The sequence below is a fragment of the Hyaloscypha bicolor genome (genome assembly GCF_002865645.1).
Source record: "Hyaloscypha bicolor E unplaced genomic scaffold K444scaffold_126, whole genome shotgun sequence".
Lineage (NCBI taxonomy): Eukaryota > Fungi > Ascomycota > Leotiomycetes > Helotiales > Hyaloscyphaceae > Hyaloscypha > Hyaloscypha bicolor.
Window position 1 is genome coordinate 150,994 of NW_020194628.1, and position 12,271 is coordinate 163,264.

General features: G+C 50.7%; 4 protein-coding genes across 4 annotated transcripts; 2 read left to right on the plus strand and 2 right to left on the minus strand.

Moving 5' to 3' along the window:
- Nucleotides 1-672: 672 nt before the first annotated feature.
- K444DRAFT_538110 (uncharacterized protein) lies at nt 673-4,174 on the plus strand (the record flags this gene model as incomplete). The annotated part of the gene is made up of 2 exons (XM_024875513.1): nt 673-920; nt 982-4,174. The coding sequence occupies 2 exons, from the start codon at nt 673-675 to the stop codon at nt 4,172-4,174; spliced, it is 3,441 nt and encodes a 1,146-aa protein (XP_024731721.1).
- Nucleotides 4,076-6,584, minus strand: K444DRAFT_655092 (MFS general substrate transporter). The gene is made up of 6 exons (XM_024885989.1): nt 6,213-6,584; nt 5,697-6,098; nt 5,463-5,646; nt 5,135-5,413; nt 4,822-5,009; nt 4,076-4,413 (listed from the first exon to the last, which is right to left on the minus strand). The coding sequence occupies exons 1-6, from the start codon at nt 6,447-6,449 to the stop codon at nt 4,351-4,353; spliced, it is 1,353 nt and encodes a 450-aa protein (XP_024731722.1). The 5' UTR covers nt 6,450-6,584; the 3' UTR covers nt 4,076-4,350.
- A 50-nt stretch (nt 6,585-6,634) lies between these two features.
- On the plus strand, nt 6,635-8,537 carry K444DRAFT_617284 (MFS transporter-like protein). Its single transcript, XM_024881092.1, has one exon. It carries the CDS (start codon nt 6,803-6,805, stop codon nt 8,405-8,407), a length of 1,605 nt encoding a protein of 534 aa, XP_024731723.1. The 5' UTR covers nt 6,635-6,802; the 3' UTR covers nt 8,408-8,537.
- A 310-nt stretch (nt 8,538-8,847) lies between these two features.
- K444DRAFT_633723 (uncharacterized protein) lies at nt 8,848-10,614 on the minus strand (the record flags this gene model as incomplete). The annotated part of the gene is made up of 8 exons (XM_024883652.1): nt 8,848-8,877; nt 8,954-9,273; nt 9,345-9,412; nt 9,459-9,834; nt 9,886-9,957; nt 10,087-10,251; nt 10,328-10,463; nt 10,516-10,614. 8 exons carry the CDS (start codon nt 10,612-10,614, stop codon nt 8,848-8,850), a joined length of 1,266 nt encoding a protein of 421 aa, XP_024731724.1.
- Nucleotides 10,615-12,271: the final 1,657 nt, after the last annotated feature.

The window sequence follows — 12,271 nt, forward strand, 5'->3', positions numbered from 1 at the left end:
CCGACCTCCTCTTCCTCCTTTTCTTCTTCTTCCTCCGCCTCCTCCCTCCCTCCCTCCCTCCCCATCGCCCACCGTCGACGGCGACAGATTTCTTCACCTACCTGCTGTATTAATGCCCGTCTGTACATTCACCTTCGCCTTCACCTTCACCTTCCCCTTCCCCTACCGTGGAAACAGAAACGCCCTCCCCTTTCTCGATTCATCCTAGGAACGATTAATCCAAGCACCAACCGTCTCAGCATCCCAATTGCTGGCTTTTGTGCTTCACGGACGACCGAACCCCTATCGGCCCATCTACCTTCCTTCAAAACAAAGATCTTCTGCTCTCTGTCTGCCTGCCTGCCATCGACCTGGCCGGCGCAGCGCCCTTCAACCGCTTTTTAATAGACTCGAAAGCTTTCGTCGAAAAATTTCCTTCTCGCCTCGCCCACCGCACTCCTTCACTGCATCAACTCCTCGTGGCCGACCGAGAAACGAATTGCACAGTTTCTTCCTTCCCTCCCGTCGACTCGACTGATCCGAAATTGTTCTCGTCGGGTTCGTCGCACGCTGTCATTGATTTGGCCGCCGACGTCCGGGTTGGGTTGTGGACGCAACACATACATTCGCATACACCTTCCTGCCATCTCTCGTGCCAGATACGAGGGACATTTGGTGGACGAATAATCTATAATGTCATCTGCAAGATCTGAACACCTGACGCTGGGGTACCTACCAACTCCAGCGGTCAGCCTGCCGCGCTCCGGATCTTCGACTGCAAACACATCGCCCACAGAGCCTTCCAGCGGAAGTGCATTAAGATCACCCTTCGGTTTGTCAGGTGGCTTGAACTCTGCGGGCAAGATGGCCAGCAGCGCGCGATCGGGGGCTGGATCTCCATCGCACGAGTTGGGCAGCGCCAGCAGATTGTTCTCCAAGAGGTATGACGAGCCCCCCTCCTCCCCCCCCAAAAGCTGCAGCACATCCTAATCTCCTTCGCAGAGCACGAGAGATACAAGCCCAGGAAGGTCTGCCCGTCAATGTCTGGGGGCCTCCAACCAGCGGCAACTCCACCCCTCTCCGCGAAAACATCCCCGAATCGCCAACCGATGGCTTCCCCGACTTCTCACACCTCCCCACCCCCGAAAACCTACCCTCCACAAGACGTGCACGAGCTGGCACAGTTCCATCTCGCTTCTCTCCTGGCGGAGCAAGCAATGGTTTGGCACCTCTGCCTACACTTGTTGCCAAGACCTCCCGACCATCTCCATCTCCAAGCCCTTTCAAAGCCCCCTCTCCATCCCTTGGCGAGATGGGTGACCACAACACGGCCAGCAACGCTGCTCTGTTGTCTCGATTACGAGCCGGATCCATGCCTCAGCGAAGCCAGTACGCAAACCCCTCTGGTCCTTTCGGCCCATCAGTTTTCTCCACAAACTGGGCTTCCAGCCGTGAACGAACATCCACCCTAGCCAGTATTGCAAGCCAAGGATCAAATGGGCCGAGTTCTCCCGCACAGTCGTCATTCTCGAGAGAAGGAACGGGCGATAATGACATGCAGATGCGAACTTTGGATTATCTAGGCCTGGCAGATACTCCTCAACCTCCACGAGCCCAACTGGCGAATCCGTTCTTAGCAAATATTGCAGATATCGCCAAACAAGCAAACCGATTCCGCTCATACTCCGTGAATGCAAAGGAGAAATATGCGGAGGACGAGGAGGAAGAATACGGCTCGGGCAACCTCACCCCATACGAGACACAACAAGCACAACTTCACATGCAGCTTGCTGCCACCAATGCCGCAATTCAGCAACACAATCTTGCCGTTCAAGCTTTTGCCAATCAAGCATCATCGAGCAGACCTCGAGCCAGAACTGCAGGTGTCCTCGAATCCCCTACCTCCAGATTGCTCCGAAATTACTATCCTACAGCCTCTCGTCTCGACAATAGCATCAATGCGGCAGATTTGGGAATGTCAGAGTCCAGAGAATATGACGATCTTCCAGCAGCAGTTGCAGCCATGTCTTTGGGGCGATCAAACAGCGGAAATGACGGCCATTTGAATCCCAATGACAATCTCGAAGGGCCAACCACCGCCCTCTGGCTCGGCAGCATTCCATCATCGACCACAGTCTCAACTTTGACAGAAATGTTCAAGTCACATGGTCCAATCATTTCTGCTCGCGTGCTCACCCACAAGAACTGTGGATTCGTCAATTTCGAGCGTTTGGAGAGTGCTATCTCCGCCAAGGCTATGATGAATGGGAAGGAAATCTTCCCCGGTGCTGGACCTGTCAGAATCAACTTTGCAAAGCCTCCTTCTCCATCAGGCACTCCAGGCCACGATGGACAATTCCCTTCGCCCAGCCCAGATCCATTCATGAAAGGCAGAGAAGGCAGCACTAACGGCGAGACCAGTGGCGTAACTCCCGGGGTGATCTCGAGACCTGGAACGGCTGCTCTGACTATCCCGGCCCTAGGTGACATGAAGGCTGATATCATGGATATTGTTGGAGAATTCGGAGCATCTCAAGACGACAAGGTCAAGATTTCCAACACTCTCGACTCTGCCATTGGATACAACAAGTACCAATCTGAGATTCCCTCCATCCCAGAACCAGCTCATAACAGAATCCATGATGCTCCCAAGCTTCGGGACATCAGAAAGAGAATCGACAACCAGACCTGGTCTCAAGCAGAGATTGAGAACATTGCTGCGGACATGCTGCCAGAAATTGCCGAGCTTTCATCCGATTACCTGGGAAACACCGTCGTTCAGAAGTTATTTGAGCACTGTTCGGATGAAATGAGAGATGCCATGCTAACGGAAATCGCCCCTCATATGGCCGAAATTGGTGTCCACAAGAATGGAACTTGGGCTGCCCAGAAGGTTATCGATGTTGTCAGCACCCCCAAGCAGATGCGCATGATTGTTTCAAACCTCCAGCCTTACACGGTTCCGTTGTTCCTCGATCAGTATGGAAACTATGTCTTGCAATGCTGCTTGAAGTTCCAGTCCCCGTACAACGATTTCATCTTCGAATCTATGCTCAGTCAGATGTGGGAGATTGCCCAAGGACGATATGGTGCCCGAGCCATGCGAGCTTGCCTTGAGAGTCATCACTCCACCAAGGATCAGCAACGCATGCTTGCTGCTGCCATTGCTCTCCACAGCGTTCAATTGGCAACAAATGCTAACGGTGCTCTACTCCTCACCTGGTTCCTCGACACCTGCACCTTCCCTCAACGTCGCACTGTTCTCGCTCCCCAACTTGTTCCTCACCTCGTCCATCTCTGCACCCACAAGGTTGCATATCTCACCGTCCTAAAGGTCATCAACCAGAAGCTCGAGTCTGATGCCCGAGACGTCATCCTCCAGGCACTATTCTTTTCGCCAAATGACGAAACTCTCGAGGCCATCCTCTCTGATCATGGTTGCGGTGCAACTCTCATCTTCAAGGTCCTGACCACCCCCTTCTTCGACGAGAGCATTCGATCTCAAGTTGTCGAGAACGTCAGGAATGTCCTCTTGCGACTGAAGGCTCAGCCGGCTCAGGGGTACAAGCGATTGATGGACGAAGTTGGATTGTCAACCCGCAATGGCAGCCAAGGACCAAGCCGTGAGCACGCTCCTAGCAGCCATTCCAATGAACGTGCCCGGCCTGGATCCAATCACAGCCAAGTCAATGGTCACGTCCCTCCTCCTCAATACGGTGGCAATCAGTTCTATCCTCAGATGCAACAGCCCGCTTTCGACATGGGAATGGGCATGCAGCGGACTGACAGTGTGGATTCAAACCTTGGCCAGTTCCCAAGTTATACCCCGATGTTCAACACGCCTGTTCAGATCCCCCCCATCAACCTACAACAGCTTCAATACCAGCAATCACTCCTTGCCCGCGCTGCTCCACCCATGAACAACTTCTACCCCAACATGCAATCAGGTTTTGGATACAATAGTGGCAGCCCATCTGTTGAGCATTACCGGAACCAGACAAACCCCGTTCAACCCCCGCAACCCCAAATCAACCCAAGTCCCATCCTAGGTCAGAACTCCTTTGGTCCTCCAGGCTTTGGCAACATCGGAATTGGTGTCAACGCATACGGATATGCTGGCATGGGTATGCAAGGAATGGGCTATGGCATGCAGCAGGAGCAGCAAGTCAATGGACGCCGGGGACGAGTACGTTGATACCATGCATCCGGGACTTGAAAGAATGTCGAGCTAACGACAGTTACAGAGATGAGGAGATGAATCTACCGCTCATCAGCACACACTTGTATGGATTTATTTTGTTGGGATGTATGAGAGCTGTAGCTACAGGACAGTGGAAAAAACGGAGTTCCGGTTTGGCGAAATGCGGGGATTCATTTTTTCGAGCCAAATTCGAGCAAGCCGACGAGATGCACGCTGGCGGTTGATCTGTTGCACTGTACACGGCGATTTAGGGCATGGATATTGGTGATAGGGGTGTTCAGTTCAGCGGTTTTAGGGTGTGGTGGTCATCACATTTGAGCTACTTGAGCTACGGATGTGAGCGACTGGCAAGTCACCGTTTGGAGAGAAAGAACGCAAAGTGTGATGGATGCACATGCAAATGCAAATGCAAATGGCAGATAGAAGAAGACATCATACGAACATATCAATTAGAATATCTCTTCCTGTCTATATTATCTTTTACTTCCTTTTCCGTTTTTATCCGAATTTACAATCTTCTTTCGGGATTTCACTCAGACGGAAACCGTCTCCTGGCCAGCGCCATCAACGCCCAACTCCTGCCCCTCACTCTCCCCACCGCTTTCGTGATCCTTTCCCCCTCCTCCCCTCGGCATACACACCCACAAGGCCGCAATCGCCGCAAGCAGCGCAAGGATGATCGGCTGCAGCGTCTTGACGCCCTTCTTCTGCGCGATGGCGCCCACGATGAAGGGGAACACCGCGCCGCCTGAGCCGCCGAAGGCCGTGCCAAAGCCGATGGTGCCGACGTGGAGAGAGCGGGGGAGGAGTTTGGTGACCAGGACGATGGCTGGCAGGTTATCAGCGTTGTGATTTCCGCCATCTTGGATAGGGAACGAGCGGGGGAGCAGAAGACAGACGAGCTCTATACTCTCGCGTAAAAGATCGACAAATACGCATAGAAATAAAGCTTACCGGTAGGGAACATAGGCCCCATCACCACGCCTAAGAGCGCTACTGTGACGGCTGAGGTTACGAGGGAGGGCACGAGCCAGAAGATCAACTCGAGAACAACGGCGATGCCTAGGTACAAGAGCACGGAGCAGAACTCTCCAAGTCTCGCCGTCAGGAAGGAGAGAAAGAGACGGCCGACAGTCATGCCACCCCAGAAACCGGTTGCGGAGGCACCGGAGGCGAAGGCGTTGGCGTGGCGGATCTTGGTCATGAAGACGACGATCCAGCCGCCGAGAGAAACTGTTGGGCTGTGAGATTGAGGGATGGGAGGATGGAAGGGGGGAGATACCTTCAGCGCCCACGTAGCCGAAGATGAAGAGGGCAAAGAGCCAGGTTACTTTGTTCTTCAAGGCTTCTCGTGTTCTCCCTGTCTTTGTGTTGGGATCTTGAGGGTTTTCTGCTTGATACATAGATCCGGTTTGTCTCCAAAACGCCCAAGTGGATGTTGTGAGTTCGAGCGCCGAGGCTCCAATCTTGGGATATTAGATGTGGTTTGGATGATGGAAGAGAGAGGGGAACTGACCATGATGTAGTAAAACGCATACCACCCTAAACCCCCTTTCGAGATCATCGCTGTAGCAATCAATGGCGCGACAGTTGCACCCAATGCATAGCACGCTTGAAGGAAGCCCGAAACCTCGTTCGAATTCGCCATGTTGCCGATCCAGGCACACCATGCTGCGTCGATCAGGCCGTTCCCGAAACCGACGAAGATGAACATGACGACGAGCACTGGATACGGAGGATGGAGAGAGAAAACAATGTAAGAGATAAGATGGCATGCTGGACCGACGATCGCTACTCCTCGTTGGCCGAATTTGATGTGCATCATGTTATTGACTCCCGACGCAATCGTATATCCTGCAAACGGGGACAGGAAGATTAGAGAGACGATTGTGTAAGAGAGGCCGTAGTATTCTTCAAGCTGGGTAAGTGTTAGAATATCTCAATATGAGAGAGGAAGGGGAAGATTGTGTACATGTGGAACCAAAGCCTACTTCTGTTAGATTTGATAGATCTAGGGGAGCGAGAGACTGACTCCGTATGAACCATCATTCATCCCGACCACAAAGAAAGACCAGAATGTTGCAGGGACTCGGAACATGTTTATTCGAGGAGAATTCCATTTCTGCAGCGCCTCCACTGCTGAATCGGGCGGTGTCTCTTCAAGATCCGCAACTTCGTCATTCTCTTCACAGGAATTTTGAGCTGGAAGCGGTTGCAACTCAAAGCTCGAGCTGCTTGGGTCAGCTTGGGTCATTGTGGAAGTTGCCATGATGTTGGATCTTAGAAAAGGAAGAGTTCGTTTGGGGACTTCCCTATTTTATACCGCTATGCCGATCGCTCTTCGGATTCCCCAGCGTCATGTGGGGCTGCAGGGATGATCGCCTGCAGGCTTACCGAGCAAAACCTGTCCCTTTTCCCCAGCTTGGAATTTATGACTCCTTCATCAACCTTCAACCTCTTCCTTAAACTTTTACGTTTCTCTCTCATAAGACGGCCCGAAGTTCTCCCAGGAAAGCATCCCGGGGAACTCGGGGAAGCCAAATTTGAAATCATCTTCCAAATGAACGAGAAGCTATTCTCAAGTGAGACAAGTCGCGGTCTATCCCGCGCACCACTCACTCCATGACGCCATGCAACCAGGCTGCATTCTGGAGGCTTGCAGATTTCCAAATCCTCTCTCTTTTTCGTCCTCCGATATCGTGCAGAAAGACAAACATCCCGTTCTTGTGCTACCCAGGCCCCGACAGTGGGGTGTACCTCTCCATTACCCCTCCATTTCTGCCCTCTATCCCACTTTCCTCATTGTTCAAACATCTTCATACCACAATCATGCCCGCAGATTACTCCGAGTCTCCCATCGGTCTCAAATGGCGCAGCAATACCCTCTTCATCATCTCCACCGTCGGCATAGGACTCTTCACCGATCTCTTTCTCTACGGTATCGTCGTTCCCATCCTCCCTTTCATCCTCGCAGACCGCCTCGACGTCCCACACAACAAAATCCAAACCTACACATCAGCCCTGCTCGCATGTTTCGCCGGGGCCTCCGTCCTGTTCTCCTTGCCCGCAGGAATCCTCGCAGATAAGCTGCCGGCACGCCAGCTGCCGTTTCTGCTTGGTCTCGTGGCTCTGCTTGCTTCAACGATCCTTTTGTGGCTGGGAGAGACGATTCCGGTTCTTGTTATAGCGAGGATTCTCCAGGGAATAAGTGCAGCAGTGGTATGGACGATTGGCCTTGCTCTGATCTTGGATACGGTGGGGAGCAACAAGCTGGGTGTGACGATCGGGAGTATCTTCTCATTCATCAGCGTGGGGGAGCTCGCTGCTCCTGTGCTTGGAGGAATTGTGTACAAGAAGTCAGGATCAGGAGCGGTGTTTGGGATGGGGTTCGGGTTACTGGCTATCGATTTCTTGATGCGATTGGCGGTTATTGAGAAGAAGGTTGCCGTAAAGTACGGTCTCAAAGATGACGAGGAAGTGGATGAAGACGAAGCAAACGAGGATTCTCCACTCCTGGCAAATGGAGCGGGTGATCTTGACGACTGGGAGATACCCAAGGACCAACCGAAATGGATCCGCAAGTTTCCCCTCCTCTACTGCTTGAAGAATCCACGGCTTCTCGTCGCCGAACTCGTTGCTTTCACGCAAGCCACGCTCCTCGCAGTCTTCGACTCTACAATCCCAACCGAAGCACAGGACCTCTTCGGCTTCGACTCACTGAAAGCGGGTCTTCTCTTCATGCCCCTCGTTCTCCCGTACCTCGTCTTTGGTCCGCTGTTCGGAAAAGGAGTCGACAAGTACGGCCCCAAGCTGGCAGCCTCTATTGGCTTCGCATTCCTCGTCCTGCCTCTAATCCTATTAAGAATCCCACATGATGGAGGGAATGGCGAAATAGCGAAATTCTGTGTCTTTCTGGGGATGTGTGGAATAGGTATGGCAATGATCAGTGCACCGAGCATTGTCGAGGCGAGTTTTGTCGTCGAGCAGTATTACAGGGCCAATCCGGAGGTCTTTGGAGACGAAGGGCCGTACGCACAATTATATGCGATCAACAGTATGGTGTTCAGTGCGGGATTAACTCTGGGGCCCCTGGTTTCCGGGGCTTTGAGGGACGCGATTGGGTTTGGGAATATGAATGCTGTGGTTGCAGGCATGTGCGCTGTTGTCAGCGTGTTGTGTTATATATTTCTTGGGGGGCCATCATTGAATAGTTTGAAAAAGAAGTAGATGGCATAGAATTCGTGTCAATATGAGGAAACGATGAAGAGTCTATTTCCAGTTTTAGAAGTGCCGGAAAGAGGTGCCCACGTGCGTGACTGATGAACCTGATTACCACACTTGCTATAAAGAAGACGCCTGTGAAAGAGTTTTGAGCTGTTTTGGAATAATTTAGCACGGTTCAGAACTAATGCGTTTAGGATTTGGGGTTCTAAACCCCTACACCTTCATCATTTTGGAGTCTAGAAATAAAAAGGGGCAAATTCTGACCTCAATTCTGATGAAATAGTCCGCGCTCAAATTCGCATAAAAACAGTACAAACTAACCAGAAAACTCTCATAGCCCATTTAATAAAGCCTTAAGGAAAGGCAGAATGCGTATTCGTAAGTAAATACGTACTAGTAAGTAGAAAATCGTTTATTATACATGAGATCCCCTCATCAATTCATTATCCATTCATGTAATCCATGCATCCCAACTCCATAGTCATAGCATCAATATTCATACACTCGTATACCACCTTAACGCCGACGCTCATTATTTACCATACTCACCTCTATCACAAAATTGTCTTTCGGGGGCGGCGTGGGGGGTGTCTCCGCTTGATCGGCTCGGGCAGCCGAAATCGTCCGCTCCAGCTCTACAAAGCCCGTCGCAGAGGAGTGGTAACGATCAGAACGGCGCCCGAAATCAATACCTTGCCATGGTTTTGGTTGTGGTTCTCGTCCGTTGGTGGGGAACGTGCCTCCGGTGGTGGAGAGTATGGATTTGGGAAAGAGTTTGAGGAGGAGGACGCGGAGAGCGGGGAGGCTGGCGCAGATCATGGCGGCAGAGAGCTCGAGGATTGTCCAGACTACGGCATTGACGTTGTCCCCTTGGTATGTTGTTAGTTCTTTTGGATGAGAACGAGATGAAAATGGGAAATGAGATATTGGCCACACTTACAGGAAGGGTCGAGGGAGTTCCCGAAGGAGATGAGGGACTTGAGACGGATCATGGAAACTACACAACCTCTTTTATGGTATTAGTAAAATCATTGCAAGAATGTCTGAGACTTACATGCTTCCCAAAATCAACATAAATCCGATTCCGATCTTCTTCCTCGTACTCATTTGCAGCTTTACAAGCAAGGGTAATGGAAGGGCAACGATAACGAGATCCTCAACGATGCCCACAGTGCTAATAGCATAAGCGACAGCTTTGATATCCAAACATTTGCCTCCTCTGATATCCCTGTCCCAAAAGAAGGACACAGGTTGACAGGCGAATATCGTTAAAGACGAGAGAACAACTGTGATGAGAGCGATGAAAACTATAGTTCCGTACGCGGTATAGCGGAACGATGGCGAGTGTTCGAAGAGTCGGAGGTAGAGGAAGATCACGGAGATCTTTGTTAGGGTAATGGATATCACATAGGCGTTCTCTACGATGTAAACTAGGTAGACATAAGAACAAGTATCTAATCTTCAAGATACGGAGAACTTACAATATTTCAAAAAAAGCGAGAGATCGCCGTCTTGAAGATCCCAGATATGTCTCCCAAAGCCTACCTTTGACACTGGGAAGGTCAGTCACTGGCCAATAGGAGGAGGATATAATACCATACTCTTGATTGTAAGGTACGTGGATGCGAACAAGATAGTCTGGCGACATCAGCGCCTGCGTAGCACACAAGCATCGGACATACCTGAGCAATAATGACAATCCAATCGTCTATGCCCATAGTGCGAGACACCCAGATTTTGGATATCAGACGCAAGACGACCAACACAGTTGTGAACGTGTAGACAGTGGCAGTCAGAACAATCGGCACAGCAGATCGATCTGGATGTGGCAAATGGCAGACGCTTGCCTGCACTTTTGCAAGAACTATTCCATGAACCTCGTTAGGAAATTGACACAAACGAAGGAAGGCAAAAGGGACACACTCAATCCATCGTGCATTGTGCAATTTTCTAACAGACATGCTGTCATCAACTGTGGTAATTCGGTGCTCTTGCATTGACAAGCTGTGTTAAGCAGCGGGCAATTAATCTTTGGCACAGTGACTGCTACGCAAGCGAGCTAGGTAAATCAGTGAGATGATATTTAAGGTAAGAGAAACCGAGATGCTTACCCCACATGTTGTTGCGTTCGCCAAAGAGTATTGTTGAGCGCTGATAGTTGACAATATCCACGCCAGGACGGCGAATATTCCAAGGTCAAGGTATTTCATGTTGAAGGTGGGCAGCTGGTGATTGTCGAATGTGTCACCGTATCACTGAGTTATCGATAATTTGTTGCATTCCTTTCCCCCTCTCATGTTTTTTTTTTGTTCTGCCAAACAGCAGGACACACATTGATCAGTTCTTGATAGAAAGAAAAGGAAGAGGAGATATGGGTCGCTTGCTGGTCCATACGCCTTTCGTTTCGTGGGAACGGGAAGTTCTGTCTCGACTCGCAGGACTAAGATAAGGATACGTGCCAGAAGAAGGCGAGAAAGAGAAGCCGCTCAACGCCACTTCTAGCCACAGGAAGAGTTTCCTCCGGTGCAAGTCTCAGTAATGTCTTACGTTGAACTCTGCCATTGGCCCCACTTTCCTCAGCGTTGTGGGGAGACACGGCACTGCCCGTCTCGTTGAAACTATTGACAAAACACTGTCCGCTCTCTAGAACAAAGCACAACGAGATTTCACAAATAGCACTGCCTTAGACAGGATCCATCCTAGGTCTTCGCCCAATCCAGTCTCATAAAGAGACCTGATATTCCCATTCTGCGATCTTGAGATCTGAGGTGTTATTCAGGTTTCCCTTTCGGAGGTAAGGGTGTATCTCCCCTCAGCTTCCCCGGCCCGCGTGGCTTCCAGGTTCTTTTTAGAACTCGAGCCGGCTTTGAATAGATGAACAGAGCTCAAATCTGTATCGTTGGAATTGGCTGTCGAAAAAGAGGAGTCCTTGGCAGAAACTGTTGGTTCCCTTCTTCGCCAATCGAGGCCGACGGTAGCTACGGTGGCTGAAACGGCCCGGAGAAGGTCCTGTTCCTGTTCCGCGCTGCACCTCGCGGGCCGATAGATCAGCGTAGGAACAGTGTTCTTTCCGTGAGCTGGGTTTTTTGCACACGGCACTTTGCCACATGAGCCGTCCCGTGCAAAGGTGGCGTTCGGTACGCCAGCTGCGATGACAGGTCTCTGGGACCACGCGCCCAATGCCCCTACATGATCCTGGTTTCTCGTTAATGTCGAAATTGTGGGGTAAGGACTAATTGTGGCGCGCCGATGCTTGATCAGCGAGGAGAGTCAGATGGCTCGCGGAGGCTTGCAAGATAAGAGAGACTACGGTTAGCATCTTAGCCCACTACGTTAATAGACGCCATGTGCAGTTAGAAATAGAACACGTTGAAGCTTAAAATAAAAAATTCTTTCAAAAAAAGCTTCTACCCTTGTCAAAAAGAAATTCGTGACAGGGTGGTGATCACGTGACCCATTAAAGATTTTTAAGCTTCCATTGTAGAATGTGTCTGAAACGAAGAGGTAATTGCAAAAATGCTATAAACTGCACGGTCTTCGTGTTTATATAATCGGGGACACTAAACTCTGCAACATCAACATTTGAGGTCTGAGAATTAAGGGGCAACTGCTGACTTCGCTTGTGGCAAGGGGAATTCCAAGTCTCAAGCAACACTTTGTGCTCAAATCCGTTCAAAAAGATATGAAACCAGCTAGAAAATCCTCTCGACCGCTCATATTCTTTTAAATCAAATATCCCAATTCCTCGAGTTCCAGAATTACCCCCTTTTCAAGACCACATAGTATTTATTCTCCACACCAGGCTGAAACGGGTAAAGGTCCGCTCCAGCCTACTACAGTACTATCCCCCCCCTAGTTCAAAGCGCC

Coding starts and splice junctions, on each gene's coding strand:
- K444DRAFT_617284 (XM_024881092.1), top strand. CDS start 6,803: ATGACGCCATGCAACCAGGCTGCATTCTGGAGGCTTGCAGATTTCCAA.
- K444DRAFT_655092 (XM_024885989.1), bottom strand. CDS start 6,449: ATGGCAACTTCCACAATGACCCAAGCTGACCCAAGCAGCTCGAGCTTT. Junction 5,414..5,462: donor CGGCTACGTGGGCGCTGAAG/GTATCTCCCCCC, acceptor ACAGCCCAACAG/TTTCTCTCGGCGGCTGGATC. Junction 5,010..5,134: donor GGGGCCTATGTTCCCTACCG/GTAAGCTTTATT, acceptor ATAACCTGCCAG/CCATCGTCCTGGTCACCAAA.